The 24629-nt window shown below is 51.4% G+C and overlaps 1 protein-coding gene across 2 annotated transcripts in view; it reads right to left on the minus strand.

The window, feature by feature from the left end:
- Positions 1 to 24629, minus strand: part of PRAG1 (PEAK1 related, kinase-activating pseudokinase 1) — a 53050-nt gene that overhangs the window by 22484 nt on the left and 5937 nt on the right. For both annotated transcript variants that reach the window (XM_058290095.2, XM_058290094.2), the window contains exon 3: positions 20668 to 22682. In XM_058290095.2, the coding sequence (XP_058146078.1) occupies positions 20668 to 22682 (2015 nt within the window). The remainder of the gene's footprint in view (positions 1 to 20667; positions 22683 to 24629) is intronic.

The following is a 24629-nucleotide window of genomic DNA, read 5'->3' on the forward strand; positions in this document are numbered from 1 at the left end:
AGAAATCCTAAGACACAGAGAGACAAATGACAAGTTCATGCCCAATGGATATGAATCGGCAACACAAAAGAAGAAACCTGAAAGGTCAAACAGCACGTGAGAAGATGGTCAAACTTACCAGTAATCAGATAAATATAAATAAAATGAGGTTCCATTTCACACCCATCAGTTCAGCCTCGCAGTATCAGGAGTTTTTGAGTATGTGGGGAAAAGGGGACTCTTGTTTGGTTGTGGAACTGGAGACTGGTGCATAAAAACCAAAATGCTTTGGATAACAATTTGGCAAATCTTGTAAAAGACTGAACCCTGCACATTCCTCTAACCCAGTCACTCCACTTTTTGGGTGGATAGCCCTAGAGCAATGTTATTTGAATCACCAGCTATGAAGGAATGAATGAATGTCTAAGTCAAGTCAGCAGGTCATGCTCTGCGGTTTCTTTTAACAAAATAGAACAGACTGTACAATATCAACATATCCTCCACAGTAACGATTTGAGAAACTCTGTTTTACAAAACTTCTGTTTCAGGTGTGTATGTATACATGTATGTATGGCTACTGGATCAAGATATTAAACATAGCTCTTAATTTGGGTATTTTTCTAAGGTTAAAAATCATTGCTCTAGAACATTGGTTAGCAAACTTGAACAGGCCAGACAGTAACTATTTTGGGCTCATGGGCCAAATGGACTCTGTTGCAACTACTCAATTCTGCTGTTGAAGCAGGAATGCAGTATCAGACAAAAAGTAGATGGATGGGCGTGTGTTGTAATAAAACTTTCTTTACAAAAACAGGTGGCCAGTCTATGGGCAGCAGGTTGCTGGCGCCTGCTCTCGAACAGTGTTGTCCACTAAAAATGTATTTTTTAGTTTTCTTAGTAGCCACATTTTTTAAAAAGGGTAAAAGGAGTGGTGAAATTAATTTTATAATATTTTACCTAACCCAGTACACCCAAAATATCAACATATAATACAAAATTACTAATGAGATAGTTTACATTTTTTTCTTCAGACTGTCTTCAAAATCCAGTGTGCATTTTATTTTTATAGCACAGCACGGACTAGCCACACTTAGAGAGCTAGGAGCTACCCTGCACAGGGCAGATCTAGAGAAACTCTCCTACATGGATATGGGGGTTCACAGTGCTAACATCAAAATAAATAAATAACCCAAATATCCACCAACAGGGGAATGGAGAGTCTTATGATCAGCAGCTTTATCTATATCTACATTTAGATACTATAAAGCAACTAACAGTAACTGAACTAACTTTTAATGCACCAACAAGAAAAATGATCTAAAAACCAAACTGTCATTAGAAGTAGTATGCAAAAGGCTCACGTACAGTGTGATATCACTTACATAGATTTTAAAAACACAGAACAATACTATATACTTTTAAAGACACATACGTAGTGAGAAGGAAGTGATATTCATCATCTCAAGGTAGTGAGCAACTGCTCTGGGAAGAATGGGAATTGTATAGAAAGTAGTCTTTTGTTATATGTGCAGTATTTTCTTTAAAAAATTCTGAAGTGGCAAAATGTTAATATTTGGAAAGTCTTAGACATACGAGGGAAGCAGACGTGGCTCAACGGATAGAGCATCCATCTACCATATGGAGGGCCCAGGGTTTGATCCCAGGGCCTCCTGACCCGTGTGGTGAGCTGGCCCAAGGGCAGTGCTCCTGCACGCAAGGAGTGCCGTGCCATGCAGGGGCGTCCCCCGTGTAGGGGAGCCCCATGTGCAAGGTGTGCACCCTGCAAGGAGAGCCACCCCCCGTGAAAAAAGCACAGCCAGCCAAGAGTGGTGCTGCACACACAGAGAGCTGACACAGCAAGATGACGCAACAATAAAGAGACACAGATTCCCGGTGCTGCCTGATAATGCAAGCAGATGCAGAAGAACACACAGAGAGCAGACAACAGGGGGGAAGGGGAGAGAAATAAATAAGATAAATCTTTGAAAAAAAAAAAAAAAGAAAGACGTATGAATATCAACCTCACTGTATCCTTGAAACACGACGTACACCAAAAACGTGCATTTCTGGGACAAAAGACAACTACCGGGGTCTGAATGAGCCCAGAAACGTCCACTTCTCTGGAGCTGCTCCTGACCTCTGGAGGGCAGGCCAGGCCTGGTGGGAGCCCCATCAGCCCCCACGGCGGGGCGGGCAGGCTGGACAACCTGGGGGGAAGAGGGGCGCTGAAACCCCACAACTCCGCTCAGACCCTGGGGTTTAAGGCTCTGGAATCTAGTCAGCAGGAGCGGGAAGCCACAGCTCGGGAGGCTCTCACCAAGAGCACCCAAACAAAATCAGAAGATTCCTGTGTTTGCAGGGGGGCACGTAAGGTGGATGGGAAGCCGCCCAAAAGGGGACCGTGGGCTACCCTGGCGGAACTGCAAGGGCTGTGGGTGGGCATCGCCGCGGCTTCTCCTCCAGGCTCCTGCCAGCTCAGCGTGAACAGGGCAAACACGCTTTCCAATACGCCCTTGGGTGGCCCTTTTCCTTAAGAGCCCGATCGTGGGAGTGAGGAGCCTCTGTTGTGAACGGCATCAAAAAGCTTCCGTCCCCAAACCTAGGGCATCCGCGCTCTTGGAGAACCACCACTTTCATTAGGCAACAGCCATGTCCAACCGTAAAATGAAGGGGAACCTACTGTCAAAGCAGAGGCTTCCCATCAGGCTGTTTCTGTTTTCAGTTTGTGTGTACAAGAAACCTCTGAAGGTCCCTGGAAAAGGCTTCATCTAGCAAGGAGGACATTTTCTGAGCCCTAGTGGACTGTTCTCGAAGATATAAAGCTAAGAGGCGACGTATCCTGACACTCGCCGACACATCCCAAGGCGATTCTTTTTTACTTTTAGGGCACTTTTCCACCGTTAGCCCTCACTGGATGTGTTATTACTAAAACCGGAGCAGACCCTCTATAAAATGCAATCGGGTGTCACGCGATTTGAGGAAGTGGCTTCAATGGACAAAACCACCTCAGTCATTCTTTGCTGGCTGCATAACATTCTTATCAGCCACAGCCCGCAGATGTCCCCTCTCACATGGCCCCTCTCACGCGGGTGATAAACGGCTTGCTCTTGCTCTCACTTCCTTTCCCGCCTCCCACCGTTGATTAGACGCAGTCACAAGGGACCAGGGCGCAGCAGGACGGAATCAAGGAACCCGGCCACTGCCCGGGCTTGCAGAATGGCTTTTCCCCTATTGTCCCTGGACACAGGAGGCTGGCCAGAGTTCTCCCCATATATGTTGGTGGAAGCTGGAAAAAATAATCCAGCCGGAAGAGCCATCTGCCAGACTTCCTCATTCGGAGGAACAAGCCTCGTCTAAAAATACCCCCGGAGCTTTCTGAGAGGCCGCCGTCCCCACGGGGTGGCCAGGCCGGATCTGGCACTGCACAGGGCTGCTGGTGAGCTCACTCCCCAGCACTTTAAAGTGTGCTGGCAAATGCTCACTGCGCTGACTTTTACTCGGTGCACAGGCATTTGCGTGACAGCTTTTTGCCCCTGGAAGTAAGGACGGGACAATTCAGACAGTGCCAGCTCTCTGGACCCCACTACACATTCATACCGGGGGTCTCTGGAATGATCTAATTCGCTACTAGTTCAGTGAAGACTTGGAGGAGACCGAAAGGCAAGTTCTAAAGCCCACATTTCATGTCTTGAGGCAGCTCTGAAAGCGTGGACACGTTAAAGCAGTCCATACACATTTTTAAATCACCGAGAAGAAATTGAAATCAAAATGGTTTCAGATCCAACAAGCCACTAATGCTGAAAGTCAGAGAATAAGAAACTCTTACCATCCTCAGCCCCGGCCTGGTGTGGTCAGCATGGCCCCCCTGAGCCCCGTGGCAGGCCGGCCCGTGGCTTCAGGGTCCCGTGGCCAGGGGCCGCTTCGGAGGCGCAACGCCCCGTCAGCCTGCTGTGAATTCACCAGCTCAGGGCTCTCCGTTTCCCCTCAGTTCCTCTCTGACTTTTCTATAAAATGCACTTCCTGTAAAGGCACAGGAAAACAGGAATGGCTCTGCCTGTGACCTGCAGCTTTCCATCTCCAATTGTCTTATCGGGCCCCAGGATTACAAGCATTTCCAATAGGCCCTCAACAGATTCCGTGTTGCCCCATCTATTTTTTACTATTGAGCCACACTCTACGGTCAAAGTCAATGATGATCCAAAAGGAGACAAGCACCCTGTTGGCTTGATGGATAGGAACACCCCGTTTTACACTCTCTTGCCTAGATTACTACACCTGCAGCGCGATCCCCTTCCTACATTCCATTCCCAGGGTGTTTCCCCAAATAAACACCGAGGCAGGTGCTAGAGATGCAACGGTCAGCAGCTGACACAATCCCTGCTTTCAACGGACCCACCAACTGGCAGATTATTATCTCTCAAGCTCCTCTGAAAAATTCCATCTAGAGTTTCAAACCACACTTTGGAAAAGATCAGCAACTGGGAGGAGAGCATCCTGACTCAAACGTCCCCAAAACACCTCTCTTGCCTCGACAGCAGTCCCGCAGGTCCCACACAGCGCTCCTGCAGCGCGTCTACACCGCCCGCCATATTAGATAGACCCAGGCCCTCCGCAGGGACGACCACACATCTCAGAGCTCCTTTGACGGTTCCAGCTTTTTTTCCCCACTGTCTATACATTCAAACACACGTTCAGGTGTCTGCTTTGGGGGAAAAAAACCAATCACCGTTTAGTTTACGATACTACTATCTCCCATCACATGTTCCTTGTCCCAACCAGGCCAGTCTTCTCCTCGTCCCCACGCACCCTGTGTTCCTTTCTCCTTGCTCCACTCTGGCTCAGGGAACTGCTCCCTTCCCCTGCACACACTTCCCAGCCTCAAGGGCCGGCTTCCGTTTCACTCACCTACAAATTCCTTCCGAACTATTTCAGTCTTCTCTGCCTGGTTTCTCCCCTCTGGAAGGCAGCCCCAACTAAGTCTGAGTCACCTTGCTAAGCACTGGGTTATAATCCTCCTCAGATGATTCTAATTGCTTCGTGTGAAACAGGCTTGTTACCACCCCAAAATTATAAACTGTTTGAGGAACTGTGTCATACTCAGGACATGCTGGAACACAGTGTGATTATTAAATACTTCTTGATTAAGTTTATCTGTCTCTGTTTCAATACCTCTTTGGCATCTGGGAGGATGAATGTTTCCTTTAAGAAAAAAAATGACACTTGCCCAGCTGAACTTGCAAAAGGCAGGAACAATGAGAAACCTGCACAATCGGGAATATTGGATTCAATTGCTGAAACTTCTCTCCTAAATACAGCCCTAAAATCCTGAACTTTCGTAGATCTTGTAGTTAAAAAAAAACTTTTTTTTCCCCCCAGGAGATGGGATGAGAAAGGCAGATATCTAAATGGGTAAGGTTTTTATTCTTTTTATCTTTTGTGCTCTGCTGTGGTCATTAAGGGAGTTATTTTGCAAATGCCTCAGAGCCATCTGGAAGATGGTCAAGTTCAATCTGCACTGGGGGCATGCTTTCCCCACTGCTTTAGTAACGTGCATACCCGATGGGAAATCATTTTCATTTTCGGTCAGATGCCCTCTCTAGCCCCCAAGGTGCAGGCCTGTTCATTTGCATTTACAGTTAATGCACTAGTGACTCCACTAGAGCCCAGCCCTACAAGCTTAAAAGTGTGTTACTTTCAGCCTGAGGTTGAACGCACTTTACATTCCGTGGTAAGTATTTAAAAATAGGAATAAGGCCATAATTATTTTAAAGAGAGGGGAAAACACCTGCAAACATTTAGGTTACTAGTTCATTTTCGTCCAGGATAAAAATGCTGAAATTGATGAAATGGAAATCTGGAGGCCTGTGTCCTGACTTTATATAGATAACCTTTGGCACTGGGAGAAATATTTTTTAAAGGTCATCTTTTAGGTCTCAGAAAATCAGAGTCTTTCGTTTGTGGCACCAGTCCTCATGGTTGTGTACCTTCCTAGAGACACACGGGGCTGCCCGGTGCACAGCAAATATGGCAGGAGTCTGCAGGTGCCCAGGGTGGGGTGAGGGGTGGGAGTTGGGGTGGGTTCAGCCAAAGCTGAAAGACACGAGGCAGAGGCATTGAGGCCCGGGCAAGAGGCTGCTGACAAATTCTGAGGCTTGACTCCATCGCCGGGTGCACTGCACTCTCGTTTCAAAAACACCTAAGATCATCTGAGCACATGAGGCTCTAATCCACGGACTGGAAAGGGAAGGAGGATGAGATCTGCTCCCCTAGGAAGGCCACGGCCGTGCTCACGCGGGGCACGAGCAGCAGGGCTCCACCACCAGCTGGCTGCGCGCCTTGGAAGAGTCCCCGCAGCTCTGTGCTTCAACCTCCCCATCCGTAAAATGGGAATGACAATACTTATCTCGTGGGGCTGTCAGAAAGGTTCGATGAGTTAATAACTATAAAGGTCTGAAAACAGCACTGGGCACATAGAAAGTGCTAGTTACAACGGGGAGGACGGAGGGAGGAGGGAGAGAGAGAATAGATTCAAAAGTAGGTCAGTAGGTAAGTCGATCGATCGATCAATCAACAGATAATCACTCAGCAGCCTCCAGGAAATGGAGGAATTATTTTTGCTGTCTGGGTAGAAGCAGAAAATTGCAGATGAACTAGTGACTTCTCTCTACCTTGATGCCTCTACTTTTATTACGGCACTTAAAAAACCCCAAAGAAGAGATGAGAAGAGGCTTGGAGGAGGTGCAGGATTCTAAAATAATTAGGAAGAGACGACGGACCCGTCAGCCAGACCTCCTTTTGAATCTAAGCCCTGTTGCGCCCAGTCCGCTGTAGCTTAACCCCAGATTCAGGGGCTGCCATGCTCTTCAATTGGCCAGATGCCAGCCCCCCAGCACCTTGCTTTCATCCTAGGAAAATCTAAAGAACCCCTTTATCATATTGGCCTGCCTTCCCCCTGCAAAAATGAGTACTTTAGCCTCCCAGGAGTCCTTCCTCTTCACCCCTTCCTCGCCCCCTAGGTGGGTGGCCACTGCTTGACCAAAGCAATGGTGAGGTACCCACCAACTTGGGAGTTACCCGGGCTGGTCTTATTGCATTCTTGTTGGAATCCATCTCCCAAGATAACCTGCCCCTGGCCAGGGTCTTTCTGTTTTTAGACCACTGATCTGGGAGATCGCACTTTCACAAATATCTTTCTGTCCTTCTCTTGATTCTACAAATGTTTCCATTCCACTTTGTTGATCCAGCTTCTGAGCTGAACGACATGGCTTCAGAAATCAGTGTGCATTTTTTTTTTAATAAGTTGGTTTTTTTAAAGGATATTTTTCTTCCCCTCCCCCGTCCTGCTGTTTTCACTGTCTGTGTTCATTCAGTGTGTGATCTTCTGTGTCTATTTCTCTTTTCTTCTCGTCTTTCTCCTCTAGGATTCACCGGGATTCGATCCTGGGGACCTCCAATGTAGAGAGGTTCCCTGTCTATTGCGCCACCTCCATTCCTGGTCTCTGCTGCCCGTCACCTTGACTCTCCTTTTGGTCTCTCTTTTGTTGCGTCATCATCTTGTTGCGTGTCCCACTTGTGCGGGCACTGGCTCACTGGGCAGGCACTTGGCTTGTCATGCGGGCACTCACACGAGTACTCAGCTCACCACGTGGGCACTGGCTCACCATGCAAGCACTCACACGGTACTTGGCTTGCCATGTGGGCATTCACATGGGCCCTTGGCTCACCACGCAGGCACTCAGCTCACCATGCAGGCACTTGGCTCACCACGCAGGCACTCAGCTCACCATGCAGGCCCTTGGCTCACCACGCAGGCACTCAGCTCACCATGCAGGCACTTGGCTCACCATGCAGGCACTTGGCTCACCACGCAGGCACTCAGCTCACCATGCAGGCACTCAGCTCACCATGCAGGCACTTGGCTCACCACGCAGGCACTCAGCTCACCATGCAGGCCCTTGGCTCACCACGCAGGCACTCAGCTCACCATGCAGGCACTCGGCTCACCACGCAGGCACTCAGCTCACCATGCGGGCACTTGGCTCACCACGCAGGCACTCGGCTCACCACGCAGGCCCTTGGCTCACCACACAGGCACTCAGCTCACCATGCAGGCACTCAGCTCACCATGCAGGCCCTTGGCTCACCATGCAGGCACTCGGCTCACCATGCAGGCACTTGGCTCACCACGCAGGCACTCGGTTCACCACGCAGGCACTCGGCTCACCATGCAGGCACTCGACTCACCACGCAGACACTCGGCTCACCATGCAGGCACTCGGCTCACCACGCAGGCACTCGGCTCACCACGCAGGCACTCGGCTCACCATGCAGGCACTCGGCTCACCATGCAGGCACTTGGCTCACCACGCAGGCACTCAGCTCACCACACAGGCACTCAGCTCACCACGCAGGCACTCAGCTCACCACGCAGGCACTCAGCTCACCACGCAGGCACTTGGCTCACCACGCAGGCACTCGGTTCACCATGCAGGCACTCAGCTCACCATGCGGGCACTTGGCTCACCATGCAGGCACTTGGCTCACCATGCAGGCACTCAGCTCACCACGTGGGCACTTGGCTCACCACGTGGGCATGCTTTCTCTTCTTTTCACCAGGAGGCCCCAGGGATAGAACCCGGGTCCTCCCATATGGTAGGGGGAGGCTGTATCACCTGAGCCACACCTGCTTCCCTCCCCGAGCATTTAAACTAACCAACCCTTCTAGCTTAGGGACACATCCCAGAGCTGCTGGCATAATCTACTTCCTCACTCCCCAGCACTTCCAGCTATTGCCTGATTGGGATCCCACCCTTGTGAGCTCCTCCCCACCCCAGGATAAATCCCTCCCCATCTGTTCCTTCTCCCTGCCTTCCAGCCTTAGCTGAAACCCCATCCCAGGAAATTCCAGGTATCTGCGGGGTTCACTCCAGCCTCAGGCAGCCCCGTGCTGCTCTAGGGAGGACCAAAAACAGGCCGAGGGGCCACACACCACCCCTGCCTCCTGCCTGCTGCCATCTCTTGGGGTTCCCTGGCAATCCTTGCTCTGGCCTCCCACCCCCCAAAGCAGCTACCCCAAAGGTTCATGCTCTCCTGATCTTAACCCCGTCTCACTCCCTTATCTACCTTCTACTTCGCTAAGGAGACTCGGGCTGCAGAGAAGAGCACCCTGCAGGTGTGGCCTCATTTACCTCTGAATTTGCCTGTATGATTTTTGCACCATGCTTACCTGCTTACTTTGGTCTCAGGTGCCCAAGACACCTCTATCTTCACTCGCCTTGACATCCAAAAAACGCTAAAGCTTCATGACTTCTTTTCTCCCAAGTGAGTACTTCCCTAGAGTGTCACGTACAGTTGATCCGCAGTGAAGATGGACCAGGGCTATTCCAGAAAAGGTGCCTAGACCTGCAGCTTCTTTCCCCCCGGACTTTTATTAATACAGTGCAACCCAGACCTCCCCCGGGGTCAGGGCCCAGCACCACCTCACACGCTGCCCCCCCTGCCACCCCCTAGGCCGTCCAGGTGCTCTTCAAATCCACGCTGGGTTCACAGGAGGCGCTGAGGGGTCCGGAGAACAGATGTCAATTAGTTTTCCTTAACCCAAAATTCCCTTCCTCCCATGTCTTCCTGATGAACTCCTGTGCACCCTTCAATTTTGGCTCCCGTGCTATTCTTTGTGAAACCTTCCCAGACACCTGCGGTGGAATTGTGGCACCTTCTTCCAAGCGCCCAGAATCAACACTGTGTGGACCTCCAGAATTCATTTTCATGCTGACTGAAATAACTCACTCTCATGTCTGTCTTCACCATGTACCACGAGCTCCTTAAGGTGAACCCTCTCTCCTCCAGGATTCAGTCTGGACTTACTCCAGGTACAGGGAGGTGAGAATCGTGTGGCACACCACACCGAGCTGCGTGAAGGCACACTCTTGTTTCATTTGTTGTTTTTTTAATTATCTTTTTTTAAAAAAGATACATAGATCACACAAAATGTTACATTAAAAAATATAAGAGGGGAAGTGGATTTGGCTCAACAGATAGAGCATCCGCCTACCACATGGGAGGTCCACGGTTCAAACCCAGGGCCTCCTGACCTGTGTGGAGCTGAGCAATGCGCAGTGCTGATGCGCACAAGGAGTGCCGTGCCACACGGGGTGTCCCCCACGTAGGGGAGCCCCACACACAAGGAGTGCGTTCTGTAAGGAGAGCCGCCCTGCGTGAAAAAAGCAAAGCTTGCCCAGGAGTGGCACCGTACATGGAGAGCTGACACAGCAAGATGATGCAACCAAAAGAGACACAAATTCCCAGTGCCACTGACAAGAATACAAGCGGACACAGAAGAACACAGAGAGCAGACAACTGGGGGGAGGGGGGGCAGGAAAGGGGAGAGAAATAAATTCTAAAAATTCTAAAAATTTAAAAAATATAAGAGGTTCCCATATATCCCCACTCCCCACCCCCCACCCCCCATTTTAGTTTTTGCTTTCACCCCCATCACTACTCCAACTCTCCAGTTCTCCAGTTCCCCACTTCAGGCATTCATTCTTGTATATTGGATATAAATCCTTGGAACGATCTTTGTAAAAAATTGTATTCTTTGCGTGTGTTTTAAATTGATACTACTTATGTTGTGCTAGAGATCTTGCTTTGTTTCTTGTTGTTTCACTCAATGTTAGTTAAAGGCCCACCCATGTTTCGGTCTAGACTTCTAGTTCATTGCTTCTGACTGCTATTAAGTATTTCATTTCAGACTTAGAACATTTCACTTATCTCTTCCCCAAGAGATGAATACCTGGGTTCGTTCCAGCTCCCTGCTACTACAAACAGTGTGGCCGCACGTCCTGTGCCTGCATGCCGGTGGACTTGTGTGTGTTTTTCTGAGGAATATATTGAGGAATGGAGCCTGGGAGGACGTGCCGTACCCTTATACTCAATTTTACTGGGTGATGCCAGATGATTTCCCAGAAAATCGCTGCAATCTATTCTCCCACCAGCAGACCTGTTTTCCTATATTCTTGCCAACAATTGCTATTATTAGACTGTGTAATTTTCATCAATCTGATGGTTATACAATGATATTGTAGTTTCCCATTTTTCTGATAATTAATGAAGTTCAGCGACTCTCCATATTCTCGTCAGGCACTCTGGTTTTCCTCTGTCTTCACTGTCTACCCAAGTCTTTTTCTTGCTTTTGTTTTCTCCATATTGTTCTCGTTGACCTGCAAGTGTTCCATATATATTCTAGCTATTAACCCCTTAGCAGCCTTTGACAACCTTCTTAAAATCTATCGCCCATCTGTTAACTCTCAGCAGCATCTGTAATTCAACAGAAATCCTTAGTTTGAGCAAGTCAACTTCATCAATCATCTCATTGGTTTGCACTTCTAGGATCTTAAAGAACTTCAGAATTTTAAAAAATTAGCTTTTTGTTTTATCTTTCACATCTGGATCGTCTTCCATCTGCAACTCGCCTTTGTATATGGCATGTGGTAGGGTTTCCACTTTTTCTCCTTTCTTTTGTAAACTAGTTTTCTCAAATCATCTCATAAACCACCTGTACTTCCCCCCAAGTTTCTAGTAATAGCTCCACCCACACAAGTCCTCAGTATTTAGTATTTAAGTGAATGTCAAGATCAAGAATGTCTCAGACCGGGAACTGGAAGTCAAGTTGATTCCACATACAAGGCACTCATTACCTTTCTGAGGTTTCTACTTTTGTAGGGAGTTCAGACAAGTACTGAGAGAAGGATGAGAAAAAGAATCAAAGGAATGGATTTAGGATTCACGGTACGATTTCTGTTTCATGTTTGGAAAGGGCAGGAATAAAGAGAAGGCATTTTAAGAGATTTGAAGGAAGGTTTCCAAGTAGATATGACAGACTGGCAAACTTCCCTGACTGGGTTTTCTTCTGTTTTCTCCTAGAAGGACATGCCCTGGCCTCTGATGAGCATCTCCATCAAAGAGATGGTCTATCTTCTTATAACCAGTCAAGAAGATTCAGACAAACAACCTTTGGTTTTCTTTTCCCAAGTATAAATTTCTATCATAATACTTACTTCCCATTTTTCAGCTATCCCTCCCAAAAATTCTGACATGCCTCCTACACCCACTCCCCCACCAGCCCAGTCCAAGGATAGAAAGTTCTAGAAGACAAGAGGGATATGGCTAAGTGAACCCATTTTGTTTAACGAGATTTAAGGACTGGGAAACTAAATTTGAGGTTTATAAAGGGAAATAATTACTTTAAGTAATGGGTAACAGAATAATGGTCCATTTATCTATCAAAATTGAGTTCCGGAAAGGTTAAAACTCATGGAATCTTCATAATCACTCACCGAAGAGACAACAAGACATTTTGGGAGTATAGTTTGAAATTTGAGGCCATATTCAATGAAGATGAATATATTTTGCCAAACATGTTGTGTTGGGCTGCCAGCGACAGACCAAATATCCCCACCGGGAATGGCAATCTTAGACTCTTCAATTACTCGGGGAGAGGTAACTGATCACCGAAGATTTTGCATTATGATGGCAAATGTTAGATTCTAAGGTAGGATTGGCAAGTAGCCAGCATACATGCCTGCACTTTCCATGCTGGCACAAACTGCAAAGAGTGTTGATGGACTGCAGCAAGCTTTCCTATAGAGCTCCAGGCTGCACCTCTGATTGATTGGAATTGGCATGGAGCACATTCTAGAACCTCACAGTTCCAGAATCTGTAGTCCTAACACCCACCTTACCTTTTTATCTGCACACATTAATAAGAATTATTGTAAGTGATGGATTTTGAAATTCCAAAGCCCCTTTCTTGCTTTCTTCCTGACTTTCAAAGGCACTAAGCCTTTTGGTTATTTCCTAACATGCCAAATGATGTCAACCACTTTTGCAGTTGTCCAATATTTGTTTTTTCATTAATTTTGACTGCCATATGGAGCCCCAGAAGAGCAGAAGCCATTCTATAACTCTGCCAACCATTTGCCTACATCTTTATACTTTAGAAAAGCTTTTATAGCACAGGCATAAATAAGTATGAAATAGCCAAAAAACAAAATACCAGGAAGTCATGGGGATCTCTGATAAGTGATAGACACTAAAATTAACTGGAAAGCAAAATACCTGAGTAATACGGGGAGGATTTTTTAAAGTACTCTTCAATCTGGAAATTCCCTGAGCCCCCTACAAAGGACAGTTGCTTGGAAAAGTCTGTCCTGTCTGATAGAGAAGCATGGACGGGACTAGCAGGCACATCCTTCATGCCCTACATTTTTAGAATGCCCAAGAGTCAGGAGATAGAAATAATGAACAATTTAAGCAGAGAGGAAGAGGACACTGATCTTTCACCTCTGAATCTTATCAGGAAGACTGAGAGCTCTTTGTCTTTGGTCTATCAACCCTGGTAGAAGGAAATGCAAGTCCCTTAATGAGGATATTAACAAACCCGAGACAACAACATTCCTTTCACCACATATAAAGATTCCCAGCAATTGGTGAGTTCCACAGCCCCAAAATAGGCTTGCCTCGGATTGCCTGAGAGAGGGGGGACTGGGCCACTCAGCCCTTGCTTGTGCTTTCAACCCATCCCAGAAAGCATGGAAAATCTGGTCTCCGAGAAGCAAAACTCCACACCCTAGAATTCCCTGCAACTCACTGGTGGGAAAAAAATATATCCTTAGATGATTATTACCTGAAAGGCACATTCTTGTGGCAAGAGAGGGCGGGCTCTACATACCTGCTCAGCTTAAAAAAAAAAACAAGGCAGAGTAAGAGAGCCCTGTTCAAAAGTGAAAGGCATGATCATCAGAGAGTAATTAATCCATGAAAAGATGCCTTGTGGCCATATGGTGTTTGTCCACCTTGAAGCAGGAATAATGATTAACCTCAGCTCCTTCAACTCAAGGTGACAGTGTTCTATTGAGCAAAGGGTAGCCACTGAATTAAAACGTGACATCCAGTGAAATACCAGGATGAGAACTGTTTAATCTGTAGTTCATTATAGGCTTTTTTTTTTTTGATTCAATAATCCTTTATTGAATACCTACTATGTACCAGGTTCTGTGCTAAGGTAGCTATGGAATTGGCCTATTCTAGGGATTCTCAATTTCTTGAAGAGATACAAATGTGGAACCAATTGAATGCAATGCAAGGCACACTGTATAAAGAGCCAAAACAGAGGTGTGACCAGATTATGGGGCAACTGGACATCAGTTTTGGAAAAATACTTGGATATGAGTATTCAAAGCTACTTGTTTCTTTTGTCAACCTTGCACCTATGATGGACAAAGCATGGAGTTAGGTGCTTTTGTGAAAACTGAAATAAATGGCACAGTCCGGCTTACAACTGCCCATTTATCTAATATTCTTCAGCAGTTGCTACGTGCCAGGCACTGAGCCAGATGTGATGGCACAAGGGATGATGCCTGAGCGTACTCTTTACCTTTAACAAGCACCTGGCTGACTTCTTACAAATGATTATTTGTAAGTCTGTACCAGGTCAAAAGATGGTTAAAGGAGAGTTTGATTCCTTCCAGTCAGCAAGCTGAGCTTACGTTGTGTTACTGAACAGAACATGGAATATGGTGGGAATCCAGAACCTTCAAGAACCCATCTGCTGGCTTAATTCCCAAGCACTCAACCCTCAGGGCTCTAAGGGACAGGAGCCCAGGCACTGGCTTTTTAGCCTCTTGCACAGAGGTATGAAGTAGGCAATTACTGGATACCTGCTAAATGAAAGAATGAATCTCTAAACCTCTAGCCTTAGCCAAAGATACAACCTCAAAAATGGAGAAAAGGCCTTAAGCGTTTTTTTATATACTGCTTTTCAACTCAGTGATTATTTTTTATAAGAGAAAAGGGAGCTAGGAATCAAGTTCAACCCTCTCTGCTAACTGCACCATCAGATAGCCAGTGTGTCCAGGTTCCTTCCACAAACTCAGGGGAAGAGGTCAACTAAGTTGCCCCTGGCGTGAGGGAGAATATCAGCCTACACGGTAGACGGTGCTTTGTTCTGTTTGCCAACCGTGTCTGTCTGGGGAAGGGGGGTATAATTTCTCCCCCTGAAATATGTTCAGGATTAATTCTCTCCTAGACCAACTTGACTCCAGCTACTTATTTAGGTTTTGTCAAAAAAACTAAAACCAAAACCCATCGACATCATCAGAGAAGATTCTCCAAGCACACACGGTCCTTCCTAACACTCACCGTGACTTTCAAACCTTCACGCCGAAAAGCGCATTGTACATCCAGACTACGGGGTTTTCCGGTAAATTTTTGGGCATCCCATTGTCATGTGCTACAGGAGAAAGGGCCTCAAGCATGAAGAATTTGGAAACTGAATTATCTTGGGTATGGAATCTGGAGACAAATACCCATCTCACTCATTACAGTTCCTCCTCGGGGTGCAGGCTGAGTACCCATGTTACAGGAGGACATCACAACGAGGGCGTTTCAGTCCCTCTGGTGAGCCAAGTGCTCCTCCGTAGACAGCAAAGAGCTCCATCCAATCCCTCCTCTCCTGAGAAGCAAAGCAGAAGGGAGGAGAATGAAGAGGGAGCACATGCTCAAGGCGGACTCAGCCTTAGTGCCCCAGAGCATAGAACGGGGTTTCCTGACCAGGGGTCCATGAGCTTGAACTGAAATTCAAAAGAACATTCTCCTTGTGGGGACGTGCGGGTGCAGGTGTAATTCATTTATAAATAACACACAGTACAGTGTGGACTTAGCAAGGGGCCCGTGGTTTTCATCTGACTGGCAAAGGGGTCCTGGAACACAAATGGTTAAGAACGCCTGTCACAGAGGAAGGGGAAAATTTAGTTGAGTAGTGGGCAGTACAATTAGTATGAGTGATACATTTAAAACAACATCTTTTCCTTTCTTGGAGAAACTTTTCTTTCTTTTGATTGGTCTCTTCCAAACCATTGGGAAACTGAAGCCATATAAACCTTATTCTGGGACGCAGACTTGGCTCAACGAATAGAGCGTCCACCTACCACATGGGAGGTCCAGGGTTCAAACCCAGGACCTCCTTGACCCGTGTGGAGCTGGCCTATGCGCAGTGCTGATGCGCACGAGGAGTCCTGTGCCATGTAGGGGTGTCCCCCGCTTAGGGCAGCCCCACATGCAAGGAGTGTGCCCTGTAAGGAGAACTGCCCCGCGTGAAAAAACCACAGCCCGCCCAGGAGTGGCGCCGTATACATGGAGCACTGTCGCTGCAAGATGACACAACAAAAAGAGGCACAGATTCCCGGAGCTGCTGATAAGAATAGAAGCGGACACAGAAGAATACACAGCAAATGGACACAGAGAGCAGACAACGGGGGGGGGGGGGGGGGGGGGAGAAATAACTAAGAAACAACAACAACAACAACAAAAGCTTATTCCCCTGCCGTCCTCTGTTTCCACTTCTGAATCTACGCCCATCATTCCACTCTGGAGCTTCTCTGTGAAACACTCACCTGCACTAACCAAACGATTCTCCCTCAACTGACCTTGTCACTCCAAAGTCATAAGGCGCATTTAAAACCAGCTCTGCATCCGCAAAGAAATAAAAGGCAGAAATAAATTCGATTCTTTTGCATCTTAATTCTCTCCCCAGGCACTGCTGCTCTCGTTAAACTGCCTAAGCCATGAATGTGACGTTTACACTGCACTTCTTTCCTGCCAGTTCTCGTTTCCTAACCAGCAGCCCCTGTCAAGCTCACCTGCTAACTCTGTCCTAAGTTGGGGTAGCCTTGAGGGGGTCCATCACTCTAAGCAGGTGGGGGTCTGGGTGTGAGTGTGAGAGGTGGCCTCGGCAGCGGGAGGCGGGAGGGACCCAGGCTCTGCCGTAGTGCTCCAGAGATGGGCTGCTCAGCACGGAGAAGGAGCACTGAGAGCCTTGTTCTCCGTGGCGAGAGGGTCCTCGGAACACGAGCGGGAGATTACAGAGGACGTCTGCAAAGCTACTGCCAAACACTCGGAACAGGACCCCAGGTCAGGCGAGTGCTTCTGACCATCCATTTCTTTCTCCCTCCAGGTCAGAGTCAGTTTCGTAAAACAACCCCGAACATTGTTCTCCAGTCTTCCACAATGGCCCACCAAGGCAGGTCAGCACCATGTTTAAGTGGAAAGGAACCCTGCCCCGCCTTAGCAGCCCCTCTCTCTACGGCAGGGGTTCTGACTCTTTTGTGTTCCAGGACCCCTCTGCCAGTCAGGTGAAAACCACGTGTCCCTTACTAAGTCCACATTCTACTGCGTATTATTTAATGAAGAGATCACACCTGCACCCACATGTCCCCACAAGAATGTTTTTTGACTTTTCAGTTCAAGCTCATGGACTCTGGTTAAGGGCCCCCCCACTCTAGAGTGTTGAGGGCACGTCAACACAACGATCACAGGGAAGTGGACTTGGCCCAGTGGATAGGGCCACATGGGAGGTCCACGGTTCAAACCCCGGGCCTCCTTGACCCGTGTGGAGCTGGCCCATGCGCAGTGCTGATGCGCGCAAGGAGTGCCCTGCCACGCAGGGGTGTCCCCCGCATAGGGGAGCCCCACACTCAAGGAGTGTGCCCCGTAAGGAGAGCCGCCCAGTGCAAAAGTGCAGCCTGCCCAGGAATGGTGCTGCACACATGGAGAGCTGACATAGCAAAGATGACACTACAAAAAGAGACACAGATTCCCGGTGCCGCTGATAAGGATAGAGGCGGTCACAGAGGAACACACAGTGAATGGCCACAGAGAGCAGACAACTGGGGCAGGAGGGGAGAGAAATAAATAAAAAATTAAAAAAAATTAAAAACCACCAAGTTTAAAAAACAAAATAAAAACACAACTCTCAGGTAAGACAGGTCAGAAACGGGACCCCTTTAACAAGCGAGCCCACCAGGTGAAGCACACATGAACTAGAAGAACTTCCAACATTTTTCCATCTTGGAAAATTGACGCAAACCCTGCCACGGTTACCAGCGAGGTCCTGGTACCACTACTCAATCAGCGAGGGGCGGCGTTTGCATTCACCTCTGACCTGCCGACCCCCTGCCCTGCTAGGTTTGAGGAGTGTGGGGTTCCTGGCACAATCCCCTCGAGGAATTCAGGAAGGATGAGCTCTAGTATCAAGTCGGCTTATGGTCTCATGCCTGACCTCTATCTTATATGAAGGTTCAAGACATAACACCAGGGGGGAGCGGATTTGGCTCAATGGATAGAGCGTCCGCCTACCACATGGGAGGTCCAGGGTTCAAACCCAGGGCCTCCTGACCCATGTGGTGAGCTGGTCCATGTGCAGTGCTGATGCGCGCAAGGAGTGCTGTGCCATGTAGGGGACCCCCACACACAAGGAGTGCACCCCGTAAGGAGAGCGGCCCAGCGCGGAAAGAGTGCAGCCTGCCCAGGAGTGGCACCACACACATGGAGAGCTGACGCAGCAAGATGATGCAACAAAAAGAGATATAGATACCCTGCGCCGCCGACACAAATGCAAGGGGACACAGAAGAACACACAGTGAATGGACACAGAGAGCAGACAATGGGGTCATGGGGAAGGGGAGAGAAATAAATAAATCTTAAAAAAAAAAAAAGACATAATACCAGGAATGTCTGAAAAGCTTCCCAAAACGAAAAGACATCCTAGTTTGACTTATACTCTCTTTAATGTGCTCTCTTAAGGTGGCTCATTTTATTTCCTAGGTCTTGTTTTTTGGTTTGTTTTTTAAGAGCTGCAACACAGAACCCCTGAGAGTTACCCCTGATTTAAGCTGTACACAATCCAAAGTTTTTTCTTAGAACAAACTGGGCCCAAAAACTCTGATTTCAACCCAGATGCTAACCAAAACCCTACCTGAGTCATGTTGCTCGTTACTGGATTTCTCCAAATCCTATAATTCTTAAACGAGAAAGTTTAAAGTTACTTCTCCAAGCACAGGTGGTGCTTCTGGGATTGGGCCAGGCTAGCTCTTATGGCAGGGGGCTCTTAGCCAGGGGTCCGTCAGCTTGAACTGAAATTCAAAAGAACATTCTTCTCATGGGGATGTGTTGGTGCAGGTGTGACATCATTTTAACTAATACACAGTAGAGTGTGGACTTAGTAAGGGGCCTGCGGTTTTCACCTGGCTGGCAGAGGGGTCCTGGAACGAAAAGGCTAAGAAATCCTGCCCTATGGGGTGTGGGTAGCACTGCCAGCCAAGAGCACTGGGAGGGCCCTGCCTGCCCTAGAGCTAACATCCCTTGGCTGGATTCTGCCATCGCTCTCATTTGACCCTTCCTAGGAGAGGGTGTTATGTTATGAAAGTGTCCTATCATCCCATCCTAAGGAAGAGTCAGGTTCAGGCACAGCAAGTGGCTCGCTCAAGGTCACGCAGGCTGTGGTGGGAGCGACGGGACGCAGACCGGGGTCCTGAGGCCAAAGCTGGCCCTTTCCAGTGCCTCGCCACAGCACGAGGCAGACGCACACAAGGCTGGCGTGTTACTGGCACGCCTTGCTCACGCTCCTCTGCCCGCTGGCGTGCTGACGGGCAGAGGCTCCCTGTCTCTCCACGTGGAAAACTGGGAAGGGAAATCCCACCGCCCAGGGATGTTGTGAGGCGAAAAGGCGGGAGTATGGCTAAGGCCCTGAGGTCAGCACCTGCGCCGCGGCCAGGGCCACCTGGACCGAGCTCTTCTCGGAGGCTGAGCCGCCATTGTCACTCGGGGGGTTGCACCTGCAGCCGTCACCTGAGAATCTGAGCACTGTCGATTCCGCGTGGCAGGCGGACAGTGCAACACGAGACAACGGAAGGTGGTTATGACAAGCACCACCGCCGCGCCGGAGCGCTCAACGTCAAGGACACGGCTGCCTCTCGCCTGGGTCAAGCCCCCTGCTTGCGCCATCCATCCGGAGACACGCCAAGCCGAGACAGAGATCCTGGAAATGACACGACTGGAGAAGGCTGATTCAGAAAGGCCGTCGTAATTTTTGAAAAACAGCAGGTTTCACCTTTCCCTGACAGGAATCCGTTTCACTCCAATCAAGGCAATGTTTGCCGCCGGAATTTAAATTCCATGCACGGCTCAAGAGCTTAAAAAAAAGGGCATTTATTTTTCCTGCGCCTTTTAAAGGTGCTTTCCACTGGCAGGAGAGAAGAGTGAAGCAGTGGAGAGAGCGGAGTTACAGAATGCTGAAATGAAAGTACCGATTTTTCTTCGAGAAACCGCATCTGAGGGTTATAAACCACACACAGCTTCCACCCTCTGCCTCTGGCTCCAGGGCCAGCGCCTGCCATGAAGTCACAAGGGCACAAATGGCATTGCCAGTGGCCTCTCCACCTCTCCATCCCCCAAAATCCTATAGCGAAGCTTCCTGTGGCCCCCCATTTCAGGTGCACACGAATGGAAAACTTCAGGGATTCCCTGCGAAAGCCTGCTTGAGGCACTTAGAGAGATGGGGAAGAGAGTAGCAGATTGTTAAAGGATGGGCACGAAAAAAGAGTGCGGTGGCCTGGCAGTGCTTCTCTGAAAGAGTCATTCCAAACCGCCAGTCCCAACCAGCAGCCAGCTTGCAGGTGGCTTGCCCAGCCCGAGCTGCAGCAACTCCACGGGCCCTCGACGCCACGTGGGACCCTGGGAACGTGAACGAAGGCCCGAGGGCCTCTGGAACACGTGGGCGCCTGCAGGGTGGGGCCTGGGGGGACCCCAGCTTCCCTCACGACCCCGGGGAGGGGGGGGGGCGCCGCTGGCACTCACCTGGACTTGGGCGGTGGGGGTGGGGGGGAAAAGGCCTCCAGGCCGCTTCTGTCCTTGGGGAACTCGAAGGCGAACGAGGCCGACTTGCTCATCCCAGCGCCCGCCTTGCTGCTCTGCCCGCAGGCGGCCTCCGGCGGGCGCAGCCGGTGCCACGTGGAGGAGCTCGAGGGCCCGGCGGGGCCAGCGTCCACGCCTCCTGCCCGGCCGCGGCCCGGCAGCACCTGGCCCAGCTCTTCCTCCTCCACTATGCGGCACTGGTGACTCCAGGCCGCAGCCTGGAGCCTGGGCCACCTCTGGTCCATGGTGGAGGCGATGGGGGGCGAGGCCCGGCCGGCGTCCACACGGCAGGAAGAAGTGGGGTCGGCGGGGCCTCTGGGCACAGGGTGAGACCCCATGGGGTCAGCGGGGCCTCTGGGCACAGGGTGAGACCCCATGGGGTTGGCAGGGCCTCTGGGCACAGGTTGGGGCCCCACGGAGTTGGCGGGGCCTCTGGGCACAGGGTGAGACCCCATGGGGTCAGCAGGGCCTTTGGGCACAGAATGGAGACCCACAGGGTCAGCAGGGCCTCTGGGCACAGGGTGAGACCCCACGGGATCGGCAGGGCCTCTGGGCACAGGGTGAGGCCCCACGGGGTTGGCAGGGCCTCTGGGCACAGGCTGGGGTCTGAGGGCACCGCTGGCACTCCTGTCACTGAGGTCGGCCAGCAGGGAGGCAGACGGCGGCACTGGGGAGCCCCCGGAGCTGCCCCTGGAGAGCTTGGGGGGGATGGCGGGCCTGGCAGTGGGCACGCTCTCCCTGGCCTCGTGGGCACGGCCGTCCCTGCAGCCTGGCCCCTGCCCGGCTGACGCCCCGCTGTCGCCGGCCTCACAGTCCTGGCTCCCGGGCCGGCGGGGCCACTGCACGCCCACGGCCGAGTCGGGGCTGCTCAGGTAGATGGTCCGGTGGTCCTCCTCGGGGTGGGCCGCCATGACAGTGATGGTGGCCGCCACCTGGGCGCCCGCCTCGGGACCCTCGCCGTCCCGGGCCCAGCCAGGCGCTGCTCTCTGAGCCCGGGCGCTGCCCGTCCGCGCCTGCTCTGCCTCGGCCTGCGGTCTGGAGGGCGGGGGGCCAGCCTTCCTCCTCTTGGTGCTCTCCGCATAGATGGGCTCAAGGGTGGCCCCCCTGGGGTGGGCCGGGAGCTGCGGCTCCCCGCTCAGCCCGGGGCAGCGGCTGGACATGCCCCCGTGGCGGTCCAGCCCTGGCTGCTTCCCCGGTGTGGGCTCCTTGACCAGGGAGCAGTAATCACTGTCGAGATGGGGGGCAGAGCCGCTGCTGCTGCTGTCACAGGACAGCCCGTCGCAGGAGCTGGCCGCCTCCAAGGGAGGTGACCGCTGCCTGGGCGCCAGGCGGCCCGGGCCCTCCGGCAGGTCCTGGCTGCAGCGCTCCCTCGGGAGGCTCAGGTGCTTCTCGCCGGCGGGGGGCCCGGCCCGTGTCCCCGGGTCCCAGTGCGACGGCGAGCGGTCCCCTCCGCCGTGCCTGGCTCTCGAGCCCTCGGTTGCCGAGGGGTCGTCAGCGATGGGGCTCCCGGGGCAGCAGTCCAGGATGGAGCAGTACTCGCCCCCGTCGCTGTCCCCCGAGGGAGAGTGCCGCTGGTCGCTGTCGTCCTCCGAGGGCACGGACCCCCGCAGCGGCTGCGCAGAGAAGCAGGGGCCCGGGCCCTTGGCGCAGCCGGATGCCATGCCGGCGAAGGCGGCCAGCTTCTGGCGGAAGCTCTCCTGTGTGGCGGTCAGCTCCTGGTAGGAGAAGGTGGCTCCGGCCTCTCGCCCGCCGTTCTGGTCTGGGAAGCCCACCGGGTGGAAGGCGGCACTCCTCTCGGCCCGGAGCTCCAGGCTGTGCAGGCCGACCAGGGCGTAAGCAGGCGGGCATCGAGGGCCGCCGTCCGCCGGGGCAGCCCCGGGCTTCGGGGCGGCACGGAAGCTGCTCAGGTAGGCTCTGGGGGCCTCCTCCTGCTTGCTGGGCGCCGCTCTCCAGATGACCTAAGAGACAAGCAGTAGACCTTGTGAGAGGGAAAGGCAGGGAGACAGGTGCACCAGGCAGCCAAAGGGTGCTGATGGGAAAGGCGGGGAGATGGGTGCACCAGGCAGCCAAAGGGTACTGATGGGAAAGGCGGGGAGATGGGTGCACCAGTCAGCCAAAGGGTGCTGATGCAGAAGACCAGAAACTGGTTGGTGTTTACAAAGGGCATTTATTTGGGGTAGGAGCTTAGATGCCAGGCCATAAGCATAAGTTACTTCCCTCACCAATGTCTTTTTGGAGCAAGATGGCTACCGACGTCTGCGAGGGTTCAGGCTTCCTGGGTTCCTACGTTCTGGGCTTGCTTTACTCTGGGTTTAAGGTTCCTTTCTGGAGCTGGCTTCTCTTTCCCCTGGGTGCTTACTTTCCAGGGCTCCAGCTTAAGTCTTCAACATCAAACTCCAACATCAGAAACCCTCAACTCTGTCCTTTGCCATGCCTTTTATCTGTGAGTCCCCACCCACCAAGGGATGGGGACTCAACGCCCTAATCATAACCCAATCATGCCCAGGTACAGATCAGATTACAAGCATTATCTAATATTTCTTTTTGGAAATCATCAATTATATCAAACTGCTATACCATGGCAGGGCACTGTCAACTGCCTTCCCACTGGCAGGGAAGGGCATCGCGACTGCCCACTCGGCCAGCTCCAAAGTGCCTCCTGGCCTCTCCTCGATGGCTGGGCCCCCTCTGGGCCCCCGGTCCTCACCGTCCAGCCACAGCTGGTACTCTCCGTGGCTTAGGACTGTGAGGAAGGGGGAAAACGAAACTCTACGAGAGAAAACTTTGCCGTCCCCTTCCCAACTGTCTGGTGGGATAAGTTCTCCTACGGACTTTGGAAATAGGTCTTTGGTTTTGTTCAGTTTTGACTTTTGTTAGTTTGGTGATAACCCTGTCACAGTACATTTCAGAAGAAATTTTAGAGCACCTGGGGTGGGAGGTAGGGGCAGGGGCCGGAGGTGGGGGGAGCTGGCCATGGCCCCCCGTGCGTCCCTCTAGCCTTGCTTCGGGCCATGCCAAAGAGCCACTCTCCCCAGTCCCAGCAGTGACCTCGGCCTCGGCTGAGCGTGCACGAGCAGCTGGACCAGGTGAACTGTGAGACAGAGAAGTGAACCGGCCACCACCAAGGATGAGGTCACAGTCCCACCTCACCCCACCCCCTTCCTGGAGCAGCAGCCTCCCGCATGGGGTCTGGCTCGTTTCCAAGATGACTCGGCACTTCCAGTCTCTGGAGTGGCCTGGTGAACGGGCATGACCGGCTCAGGAAAAGTGGGGCACCCCGTGGGCGGCACGCAGCTCCCCTCCGCTCCCGCACACGCCGCTCCTCAAGCAGCCCTCCCCCGTTCAAGAGCGACCTTTGTCTCCAGGTGCGCTCACACCCTTCCGGATCCGCTCTTCCTGTCGCGCAGGAGAAATGGGAGCAGGTGGCATGTGCGGGAGGCCGGGCCCTAGCACGGTCGCTGTGCTAGAGGCCGCAGGCGCCGGCAGCCCTGCCCCGCAGTGCCTCCAGACAAACAGGGTTCCCTGTGAGCCACTGTCTGTAGTGATCCCAGATCAAAGCTGGGAGAATTCAAGGGTCGTGGGAAGCGGCTGTGGCTCTATCAGCTGGGCTCCCGCCTACCACGTGGGAGGCCCTGGGTTTGTGTCCCGGGGCCTCCTCGTGAAGGCAGGCTCGTCCGCACCCGCAGAGAGCTGATGGCCCGGGTGCCGTGGAGAGCCGGCTCAGCAAGGTGATGCAACAAAAAAAGAGAGACAAGCAAAAATGCAGAAAAGCGCTCAGTGAATGGACACAGAGAGCAGATGGCAAGCAAGCCGCAAGGAGGTGGGGGAATAAAAAAAAATTCAAGGGTCGGAATGGAAAAGACGTGAACACTGCTGGGTATCAGATGATGTTAAGGAATTACAGT

This window comes from Dasypus novemcinctus, chromosome 29 (genome assembly GCF_030445035.2).
Source record: "Dasypus novemcinctus isolate mDasNov1 chromosome 29, mDasNov1.1.hap2, whole genome shotgun sequence".
NCBI classification, from domain to species: Eukaryota; Metazoa; Chordata; class Mammalia; order Cingulata; family Dasypodidae; genus Dasypus; species Dasypus novemcinctus.